The sequence below is a fragment of the Salmo trutta genome, chromosome 34 (assembly GCF_901001165.1).
Source record: "Salmo trutta chromosome 34, fSalTru1.1, whole genome shotgun sequence".
Classification (NCBI taxonomy): domain Eukaryota; kingdom Metazoa; phylum Chordata; class Actinopteri; order Salmoniformes; family Salmonidae; genus Salmo; species Salmo trutta.
Window position 1 is genome coordinate 33,715,714 of NC_042990.1, and position 12,107 is coordinate 33,727,820.

General features: G+C 42.8%; 1 protein-coding gene across 1 annotated transcript in view; it reads left to right on the forward strand.

Moving 5' to 3' along the window:
• Positions 1 to 5,307: 5,307 nt before the first annotated feature.
• The window catches only part of LOC115174063 (DENN domain-containing protein 3), a 35,123-nt gene continuing 28,323 nt past the window's right edge, over positions 5,308 to 12,107 (forward strand). The window contains exons 1-3 of the mRNA XM_029732706.1: positions 5,308 to 5,512; positions 9,373 to 9,797; positions 11,598 to 11,895. Of these exons, the coding sequence (XP_029588566.1) occupies positions 9,717 to 9,797; positions 11,598 to 11,895 (379 nt within the window). The 5' untranslated portion in view covers positions 5,308 to 5,512; positions 9,373 to 9,716. The remainder of the gene's footprint in view (positions 5,513 to 9,372; positions 9,798 to 11,597; positions 11,896 to 12,107) is intronic.

A 12,107-nucleotide genomic window follows, 5' to 3' on the forward strand; every position in this document is an offset into this window, starting at 1 on the left:
CGGAGGACAGAAGTTGAGGAGCACTGTAAGGAGCTTGGAAGCTCTTCTGTCTCACAGAGGAGAAAGAGATTTCAGGCTTCAATTCGTTCTCTTCTTTGTCTTGTTTCAATTGCATTGTTAATGGATTGTGTCACTCGCTGCACAATTTCAGCTGCTGACGTTTGTTTGAGGATGTAACTAATACTAGCTAGATGTTTGTCAAATGTGGGAGTACCTGCTCTTGGAGGTGGGGGGGGAAGTCGGAGTATTGGGGGAGGAGCACTTAGGCAGAACTTAAACTGTGCAGGAATTCAAGTTGATTATTTTCCTACCATATAGGTCTTCCTTTTATTTTTCTAACTGAAGTAATGGGTCTTGATAGAAGAGTTATATCCAGGGGCCTCCCGAGTGGTGCAGTGGTCTAAGGTACTGCATCGCAGTGCTAGCTGTGCCACTAGAGATTCTGGGTTCGAGTCCAGGCTCTGTCGCAGCCGGCCGCGACCGGGAGACCCATGGAGTGGCACACAATTGGCCCAGCGTTGTCCGGGTTAGGGGAGGGTTTGGCCGGCAGGGATGTCCTTGTCCCATCACGCACTAGAGACTCCTGTGGGGGACGGGCGCAGTTCACGCTGCCACGGTCGCCAGGTGTACGGTGTTTCCTCCGACACATTGGTGTGGTTGGCTTCCGGGTGGGCATTGTGTCAAGAAGCAGTGCGCCTTGGTTGGGTTGTGTTTCGGAGGACGCACCGCTCTCGACCTTTGCCTCTACTGAGTCTATACGGGGAGTTGCAGCGATGAGACAAGACTGTAACTACCAATTGGATACCACGAAATTGGGGAGAAAACAGGGTAAAAAATTGAAAAGAAGAGTTATATCCTCTCACTTGTAGTGCGTTTACATTTAACACCTGGTTGCTGCATGGTTTGGGCCTTGTGGCGAGTTATGCTGTTATCTGAAGCGGCCTTAGCTAAACGTTAACTCACCATGTTGGCTCTGCATGGCCTACATGCACCCTGAGCCAGAATGGGGGCTCAGTTGCATTCTTCTTTAGAGGACATGGTGGACTGAGGGTGGAAACTAGTGGATGGAGTAGAGCTCCACTGTGGAACTCATTATGGCTCTGGTCTGTCTGTTGTGTTGAGTATGCTGGTTATGGCTTTACAGGCCCATGTCTCTGCTGTGACAGGCCCCAGGAGGTCAGATCAGAGCCTTAGGGCTATAGAGCTGGGACTACCCAATAACTATATCCAGGTTGGCTGTGTTTCTACACGAATACTTATCGTATATGAGATATGGCTTCCTTCTCCTACGTGTTTATTATATTGAAGTTTCAGAGTACATCGCTCTGTCGTCTCTTGTTAAGGATACATGTTAATCAGTAGAGGTAGATTTGTGAAAGTGTAATTTAACCTTCATTAATGTGTCGAACTGAAAAACAAAAAGCTGAAATCTTTTCAGTGTCAAGAGGAGATTCAAACCAAACTTGAAGTGTAAACAAACAGAGAGCATCAAGTATTTGACAAATCAGACGATCGTTGCAATATTGTTTTCTGCCTCTGTAAGCAAGGGTGGAAGTGTTACGACTGGGGTCGGGTGAACTTTTTTCATGCATGGCTGTATGTATGTCATAGTATCATAGTTATACTGTATGAAAAACAACAACCATGTACTCGTAGCTAAATAAGCATAGTATTGGTTTGGTTTTTAAGAGAAGAACCATGCCTTGTTGAATACTTGAAGTGCAACTTGAGTGTTTCTAAAATGCAAGAAAGTGGATGATAGTTTTCCTGAACCTCTAGCTGTTGATTCTGGAATGTTGAGGTAGTGGCCTATGTTGAAAGGCCTGCTGGGAGTTTGCGTTTCTTTGATTCCATCAGGTGACAAAGTCATGAATGTAAAATATTTGTCGTTTTGTGATGGGCAGAGGGTCTGCACAGAACTTGCACATACAAAGTTTGAAGAAAAGAAAAGAATAATCTTGCAAAAGAAAAAAAAAGAACTGGATATGTTTTATATATATAGCTCTTTTCATGTTAAATGGATGCTTTCACTTTATTTAAATATAACATATATAAATACAGATATATATTTACAGTTGTAACAAATGCAAGAGGTATGTTACAGTAATGGAGGACTGGAATGTGTTTGAAACACGTGCGCATGCGCATCATCTGGTTTACAATTCACTTTATTTTCTAAGATTGAGGTCACACTGCAATACCAATATTTCATTTGTTATCTTTTCAGACAGAAATGTGTTTTTGAATAAGTATAATTCAATTTGATAATTAAACTCAATCAATTTCCCTCTTTTCTTTTGATAGGAGAATGCAATCATTCATCTCTCATTATTTGAAAGATACTTTTATAATGTCATTTTATCTTAGGACAATGGGAGTTGCATATAGTATTTTATGTGATGAATTTATCACTGATATTACTTAAAGAATGGGAAAAACAGTATTTGCAGTCAGTGTAAATACTATTTTAGTTTATTTTGCTGCTTTAAAAAAGCGGATTATTTGTATGAGCTTTTTTTCTATAAGGACTGTATATACATTCTGTAAATATGCTTGCGCCTTCATATGTAGAACCATGGAAGAACACTGTATTGAATGCACCTAAAAAAAAACTCAAGGGCTTCTGTCGCTTTATTGTTGTATTGCACTCATATATGACCTTTTGAAAACAAAATATTAGCTATGTATCTATGATAATAAACTGCATCATCTATGAACTACTCTACACGTGTGATATAAAGTCATATTAACGTTAGAGGGTGGTTTGTTTTTAGGTCAATATGAGTGAAGCCAGCGTACAGTCCGAAGATCTTGGTAGACGAAGAAGACACGAAGGCTATCAGTGCATTAAGCGCCAAACTTTAATGATGACTTATCAGGGTTATAAAATGAATAAAAAACTGGAGAGGGAATAGCTACACCTCCACACCATATCACACATCACATTCCACCTCGGGTCAAACCACAGGTCGTCTACGCTGAGCTAACCACAGCTTCCTCTTTCAATTAAAGCCACACTCTGTAAGATCATGTTTATGATAAGGTGAAACAGTCGCTGGCATAAGCTACATAAGTCATATACTATTTCTAAACCAAGGGGGGTATTTGATTCATTTAAATGACTGGAAATCTACCAGACTGCAATACTATGTCTTACCAGTGGTGGAAAAGTACCCAATTGTCACACTTGAGTAAAAGTAAAGATACCTTCATAGTCACCCAGTAAAATCCTACATGAGTAAAAGTCTAAAAGTATTTTGTAATCAAAAGTAAATGTAATTGCTAAAATATTCTTAAGTATCAATAGTAAAAGTATAAATAATTTCAAATTCCTTATATTAAGCAGACCACACGGCACCATTTTCTTGTTTTTTTATTTTACAGATTGCCAGGGGCACGTCCAACACTCAGACATCATTTACAAATGAAGCATGTGTGTTAGTGAGTCTGCCAGATCAGAGGCAGTAGGGATGACCAGGGATGTTCTCTGTTTAGTGAGTGTACCAGATCAGAGGCAGTAGGGGTGACCAGGGATGTTCTCTGTTTTGTGAGTCCACCATATCAGAGGCAGTAGAGATGACCAGGGATGTTCTCTGTTTAGGGAGTCCACCAGATCAGAGGCAGTAGGGATGACCAGGGATGTTCTCTGTTTAGTGAGTCCACCAGATCAGAGGCAGTAGGGATGACCAGGGATGTTCTCTGTTTAGTGAGTCCACCAGATCAGAGGCAGTAGGGATGACCGGGGATGTTCTCTGTTTAGTGAGTCCTCCAGATCAGAGGCAGTAGGGATGACCAGGAATGTTCTCTGTTTAGTGAGTCCACCATATCATAGGCAGTAGGGATGACTAGGGATGTTCTCTGTTTAGTGAGTGTACCAGATCAGAGGCAGTAGGGATGACCAGGGATGTTCTCTGTTCAGTGAGTCCACCAGATCAGAGGCAGTAGGGATGACCAGGAATGTTCTCTGTTTAGTGAGTCCACCAGATCAGAGGCAGTAGGGATGACCAGGGATGTTCTCTGTTTAGTGAGTCCACCAGATCAGAGGCAGTAGGGATGACCGGGGATGTTCTCTGTTTAGTGAGTCCTCCAGATCAGAGGCAGTAGGGATGACCAGGGATGTTCTCTGTTTAGTGAGTCCACCAGATCAGAGGCAGTAGGGATGACCAGGGATGTTCTCTGTTTAGTGAGTCCACCAGATCAGAGGCAGTAGGGATGACCAGGGATGTTCTCTGTTTAGTGAGCCCACCAGATCAGAGGCAGTAGGGATGACCAGGGATGTTCTCTGTTTAGTGAGTCCTCCAGATCAGAGGCAGTAGGGATGACCAGGGATGTTCTCTGTTTAGTGAGTCCTCCAGATCAGAGGCAGTAGGGATGACCAAGGATGTTCTCTGTTTAGTGAGTCCACCAGATCAGAGGCAGTAGAAATGACCAGGGATGTTCTCTGTTTAGTGAGTCCACCAGATCAGAGGCAGTAGAAATGACCAGGGATGTTCTCTGTTTAGTGAGTCCACCAGATCAGAGGCAGTAGGGATGACCAGGGATGTTCTCTGTTTAGTGAGTCCACCAGATCAGAGACAGTAGGGATGACCAAGGATGTTCTCTAGATAGGTGTGTGAATTAGACCATTTATCTGTCCTGCTAAGCATTCAGAATGTAACAAGTACTTTTGGGAGTCAGGGAAAATGTATGGAGTAAAAAGTACATCATTTTCTTTAGGAATGTAGTGAAGTAAAAGTAAAAGTTGTCAAAAATGTAAAAAAAGAGTAATGCTAAGTACAGATACCCCCCCCCCCCAAAAAAAATACTTAAGTAGTACTTTTAAGTATTTTTACTTAAGTACCATACACCCACTGTGTCTTGGACATGATCTAAACAAAACGCACAAATGAGACCTTGTGCACAAAAAGGGCCACTCGTCTGCGAATGTTGACAACAGTCCTTTATACAATGTCCCCACCTTGTGGTGTTCTTCTAGTGTTGACAACAGTCCTTTATACAATGTCCCCACCTTGTGGTGTTCTTCTAGTGTTACAATTCTCACCACTGGATAGTATTCTGCGTTTCATGGATGTTCCTCTCAGCCGCTGGATGGCAGCATTTAACTACATATTGCAACCAGCAGTACTATACATTTTTGGTCGTTTTATTTGTAAAATGATTGTAGTTGTAAGCTACAACATACATCTTAATTGAATCGCAAAACAGTAGAAATAATATGATTTTAATGAGTTATCTGCTTCTGATTCATATTAGTCCTGAATCTACTTTGAATCTGTGTAGGCTATGAGACGCCTTTTTCACCAGGAAGTTGTATGGAGCCAACAGCGGTTGAAATTTGACATTTGCTCCACTGCTCTGGTCTTATCCGGAGAGTGGAGTCTTCGGGTCGGGTCGGGTCAGCGGCGTACTGTGTGGAGCTTCGTGTGCGCGTTATCGCCAATAAAGGTGGATTTGACGCCTTCATTATTTCTCCAACGAAGGTACCTGATGGAAAATAGCCGATTGAATAGAGGTTGGTGATGTCTTGTATTTTCTAAGTGTCATAAGAGAGCTAGCTATATGTCGGGTTTAAACAATCTGACCACTTTTTATTTAAGATGCAAACCTTCTTGTCACAACAATGCCATTTAAAGTGTCAAAACCGCGTCAAAGCTGAATACAGCTGACGCAGTCCCCTACCAATACTGTCATCACTTTTCCTCTTTTGTGTTCTGTAGTTTAAATGACAAGTCAACATGCGTTTATAGATGAGGACAAAGATCAGTCTACCTGTCGTTAGACTATAAATAGCACCCTATCAATAAGACTTGCGACGTACCTGAGATTTAGAACTAGAATGACCAGTGTGTCACTGTCGGCCAGGACTCAGACTGGGTTCTGCCAGAGCAGAGTACAGACTAGATGTATGTGGCTCCATCGGGTCGTTTATTTCTGGAAAATCCTTTTTTAAAACCCATCTTTGGTGTCATGTAGTATAGTAACAGTGCATATGTCTTTTCAACACCCTCTATGTATTTACGATGCATGTTTTGGAATATTTCTATATTTGTATTCTGTTCACTCTGCCATTATTGTGGAGTTACTGTAACATTTGGATGGATCGCTATTCTGAACTGTACCTTGAATAGTTTTGTACAGGCAGAACTGTAAAAAAAAAAAAAAAAAAAGTTTTTTGTTGGGTTTTTTTCCCCCTAAACTGTGGATTTTGAGAGAGAATATTATTACTCCGAGTGTTTTTTTCCATTACACAAGGTTATGCGACTCACTGGTCCAAAATGTGGGCAGGGATTTCATAGACCTAATGTGAGCACCACTGCAGCTGCACTGATGATCACAAACGGATGTGCCTTTTGGGGAGAAAAGCAAACTGCTTGGCCTTTATGAATCACACAATCCTACTTACTCTAGGCGACTTTGTTGTGTCTTGTATTTTTATCTTTTGAATTAAACCTTTTGACCGAATATGTAGTATTAGGAATATAATTATTTACATGTTAAATAAAGACTATGAGCATTGCATGCAGACAAAATGGCAGTTATGACAGGATGATATCTAAACTGTGCCAACAAAGTAAATAAATCTCACTAAGTAATTCATGGTAACTTGCGGAAGTATGTTTTTTTTCTCAGAAATAACTGATAGTATTCAGAACCCTTGGATTGCTTCACATTTTATTGTGTTACAAAGTGAGATTAAAATGTATTTAATTGTCATTTTTCGTCAACAATCTACACAGAATACTCTGTCAAAGTGGAAGAAATATTCTAACATATTTTAAAGATTAATACAAATTAAATATGCTAAAATATAATCGTTGCATAAGTATTCAGCTCCCTGAGTCAATACATGTTGGAAACACCTTTGCCATCGATTTACAGCTGTGAGTCTTCTTGGGGAGTCTATAAGGGCTTTGCACACCCGGATTTGTGCAATATTTGCCCATTTATTATTTTCTAAATTCTCTGTCAAGATGTTGGGGATCATGTCTAAACAGCCATTTTCAAGTCTTGCCATATATTTTAAAGCAGATTTAAGTCAAAACTTGGCCACTCAGGAACATTCACTGTGTTCTTGGTTAGCAACTCCAGTGTAGATTTGGCCATCTGTTGTGGATTATTGTTCTGCTGAAAGGTGAATTCCTCTCCCAGTCTCTGGTGTAAAGCAGACTGAAGCAGGTTTCCTTTAGGATTTTGCCTATGCTTAGCTTAATCCCATTTCTTTTCATCATGAAAAACTCCACTGTATTTGCTGATTTTTCAAGCATTCCCATACCATGATGCAGCCACCACCATTCTTGGAAATAAGGAGTCAGTTACTCGGTGATGTGTTGTGTTGGATTTGCCCCAAACATAAGGCTTTACATCTAGGCCAAAAAGTGTATTCCTTTGCTTTGTTTTTTGCAGATTACGTTAGTGCCCTGTTGTATACAAGATGCATATTTGTATTCTTCTTTTCAGTCTGTCATTTACATTATTATTGTGAAGTCACTACAATGTTTTAAAATCACCAATGGCCTCATGGTAACATCCTTGAGCCGTTTCCTTCCTGTCCTGCAGCTCAGTTCAGAAAGACGACTGTGTCTGGTTGGTTTAATACATAATCCACAGCATAATTATTAACTTGACCACACTTAAAGAGAGATTCAATGTCTGATTTGTTATTATTATCAATCTACCAATCACTGCCCTTCTTTATGAGGTTTTCGAAAAGCTCCCTGGTCTTTGTAGTTGAATCAGTGCTTGACATTCATTACCTGACTGAAACCTTACCGATGTTGTATGGGGGACAGAGGATGGGTTCATCATAAAAATAAATAAAAAATGGCAGCCCCTATTATTTCAGTGAGTCCATGTAACTTATTATGTGATTTGTTAAGTCAAATTTTACTCCTGAACTAATTTAGGCTTCCCTAAACAAATACTTATGCAACGATGATATTTTAGATATACATTTTTATATACACTACCGTTCAAAAGTTTGGGGTCACTTAGAAATGTCCTTGTTTCTTAAAGAAAAGCACTTTTTTTTTGTCCAATAAAATAACATCAAATGAATCAGAAATACAGTGTAGACATTGTTAATGTTGTAAATGACTATTGTACCTGGAAACTGCAATTTTTTTATGGAATATCTACATAGGTGTACAGAGGCCCATTATCAGCAACCATCACTCCTGTGTTCCAATGGCATGTTGTGTTAGCTAATCCAAGTTTATCATTTTAAAAGGCTAATTGATCATTAGAAAACCCTTTTGCAATTATGTTAGCACAGCTGAAAACTGTTGTCCTGATTTTAAAGAAGCAATAAAACTGGCCTTCTTTAGACTAGTTGAGTATCTGGAGCATCAACCTTTCTGGGTTGGATTACAGGCTCAAAATGGCCAGAAACAAAGAGCTTTCTTCTGAAACTCATCAGTCTATTCTTGTTCCGAGAAATGAAGACTATTCCATGCGAGAAATTTCCAAGAAACTGAAGTTCTCATACAACTCTGCGTACTACTCCCTTCACAGAACAGTGCAAACTGGCTCTAACCAGAACAGAAAGAGGAGTGGGAGGCCCTGGTGCACAACTGAGCAAGAGGACATTAGTGTCAAGTCCTCAACTGGCAGCTTCATTAAATAGTACCCGCAAAACACCAGTCTCAACGTCAACAGTGAAGAGGCGACTCCGGGATGCCGGCCTTCTAGGCAGAGTTGCAAAGAAAAAGCCATATCTCAGACTGGCCCATAAAAATGTAATATTAAGATGAAACAGACAATACACTTCTCATCTTCAAGTGGACAGAAGAATGCAGACATTGTCATTCTCCACACCACAATCTGAGGCTTCAGAACACAGTCCACAGAGGAATGTGTTACATCATTTATCAATCCGTAGAAATCTTCACTCCCAGACCAGCTCCTTTCTGGAACCTACATCAGTAAAGCCCTATCTCTGCTTGATTAGTTGTTGTTTTTTACCATTGCCGACAACAGAGGAAAGTATGCAGGCAAAGTAATACGTTATGGAGAAAACATGTTGTACGTGGTTTATATGAGGTTCAAATCGTACCTTGCTGCTTTACAGTTGACAAAAAATAAAACAAAGTCAAAACCTGACGATTCACTTAAATAAGTTACAATAACTACGGACACTTGATTTCCTCCCCTGGGCTTGGGATGCATGTTAAACATGTTAATGATCTGTTTCTGGTTAGCTGCCTGAGTGATCAGGCCCCAACATCTGGTGTGATGACAATGGGTTTTTCATGATTACCAGGCTGGCATGCAGGATCTTAGTTTATAGGGTCTATATGCTGACTTCTATCAGGCCTTATTGACTTATAGAATGACCAACCTAACTGACTAATGTCTGTGTCTGTTGTTCCCTAGACCTGAGGCCATGTTTCAGATGATTCTACTGAGATGCTTCTGATCTAGACGGGTCCTGTGGAAGTGAAGAAAGTGGCAGAGGAGGAGAAGCAGGAGACCTATCATTCTGACTCTAATCTCGATGTATGGATTGTAGACAAACACCATTGTCTTACGTCAGACAGTGCGACTCAGTCCACATTTGGTTGAACTAACGTCGTACAGGAGGAGTTTTGCGTAGGAGTGACGCCACCTGTTGGACTCAGAAAAGAAGACAATGCTGTAGCTGGCAGTGTGTGTGTGTGTGTGTGTGTGTGTGTGTGTGTTGGTGGTGTCCGGCTGGCTCTGCTGTCGTCTAGGCTCTGATGGCAGATGTTCCCTCTGGACTACTGGAGGCTTGTGTGGTGGTTGGAGCAGTCAGCAGTACACTCAGGGAACTCTATCGGGTAGGTACTGCTGACTCACTCAGGGAACTCTATCGGGTAGGTACTGCTGACTCACTCAGGGAACTCTATCGGGTAGGTACTGCTGACTCACTCAGGGAACTCTATCGGGTAGGTACTGCTGACTCACTCAGGGAACTCTATCGGGTAGGTACTGCTGACTCACTCAGGGAACTCTATCGGGTAGGTACTGCTGACTCACTCAGGGAACTCTATCGGGTAGGTACTGCTGACTCACTCAGGGAACTCTATCGGGTAGGTACTGCTGACTCACTCAGGGAACTCTATCGGGTAGGTACTGCTGACTCACTCAGGGAACTCTATCGGGTAGGTACTGCTGACTCACTCAGGGAACTCTATCGGGTAGGTACTGCTGACTCACTCAGGGAACTCTATCGGGTAGGTACTGCTGACTCACTCAGGGAACTCTATCGGGTAGGTACTGCTGACTCACTCAGGGAACTCTATCGGGTAGGTACTGCTGACTCACTCAGGGAACTCTATCGGGTAGGTACTGCTGACTCACTCAGGGAACTCTATCGGGTAGGTACTGCTGACTCACTCAGGGAACTCTATCGGGTAGGTACTGCTGACTCACTCAGGGAACTCTATCGGGTAGGTACTGCTGACTCACTCAGGGAACTCTATCGGGTAGGTACTGCTGACTCACTCAGGGAACTCTATCGGGTAGGTACTGCTGACTCACTCAGGGAACTCTATCGGGTAGGTACTGCTGACTCACTCAGGGAACTCTATCGGGTAGGTACTGCTGACTCACTCAGGGAACTCTATCGGGTAGGTACTGCTGACTCACTCAGGGAACTCTATCGGGTAGGTACTGCTGACTCACTCAGGGAACTCTATCGGGTAGGTACTGCTGACTCACTCAGGGAACTCTATCGGGTAGGTACTGCTGACTCACTCAGGGAACTCTATCGGGTAGGTACTGCTGACTCACTCAGGGAACTCTATCGGGTAGGTACTGCTGACTCACTCAGGGAACTCTATCGGGTAGGTACTGCTGACTCACTCAGGGAACTCTATCGGGTAGGTACTGCTGACTCACTCAGGGAACTCTATCGGGTAGGTACTGCTGACTCACTCAGGGAACTCTATCGGGTAGGTACTGCTGACTCACTCAGGGAACTCTATCGGGTAGGTACTGCTGACTCACTCAGGGAACTCTATCGGGTAGGTACTGCTGACTCACTCAGGGAACTCTATCGGGTAGGTACTGCTGACTCACTCAGGGAACTCTATCGGGTAGGTACTGCTGACTCACTCAGGGAACTCTATCGGGTAGGTACTGCTGACTCACTCAGGGAACTCTATCGGGTAGGTACTGCTGACTCACTCAGGGAACTCTATCGGGTAGGTACTGCTGACTCACTCAGGGAACTCTATCGGGTAGGTACTGCTGACTCACTCAGGGAACTCTATCGGGTAGGTACTGCTGACTCAGTCGTGTTCTTCCAACTTTACACAAACAACTGACATTTTGACCACTGATGCAACAAGTTAGAGAAAATGTTTCTATTGTATGAAATCTTCCCCTACTTCTCTGCTTGTTTAAATCGGCGATCGGATTCCAAATCGTGCATATGTTTTCGTAACCCATCGCCTGCTCTCTTTCCAGCTTTAGTAAATCATGTCAGAAATGTGCAGATTCACTACACTGTTGGTTTTGCAACACATTGATTTCCGTAGGCTTAGGCTCCATCATATCAATCATATGACACATAGTAATACGCATCACATGTAGGCCTGTATATGATATCATGTAATGTTTCCCCTTCCTGCCAGTCACACCAGCAGGGTAAAATCAAAGAGCTCCCCCTGTTGGAGTCGGAGGTACTGCAGGTGCACGCCCCACCCTTTGTGACCAATGAGAGTGTGAGTAGCGAGACCAAGGGTCAGGGTCACGCCCCGGCCTTCACCAGGATCCAGAGGAGGCGCTCCTTCATCAAGAAGAAGATGGTGAGGCCTGGTACGGCTAATGGAGAGGCAGCCAAGGGTAGCGATGGAGGGGGTGGCACCACAGAGGACATCAGTGTCCCCAAGGACCTGGACCTCATCGCCCTGCCTCAGCTCTGCTTCCCAGGTGACACAGCGTGATGATTTTGGCTAGCCACACACACTACACCATAGCACTACATATTAATGATCAAAGGAGTATGTTCATAACTCCAGATTTGTCATCTTCATCACCAAAGGTGTATGTGTCGTGTCGTGCGATTAAGCGATATGGCACGAGGGGTGTGGTATACCACGGCTGAGGGTTGTTCTTAAGCACGACGCAACACGGAGTGCCTG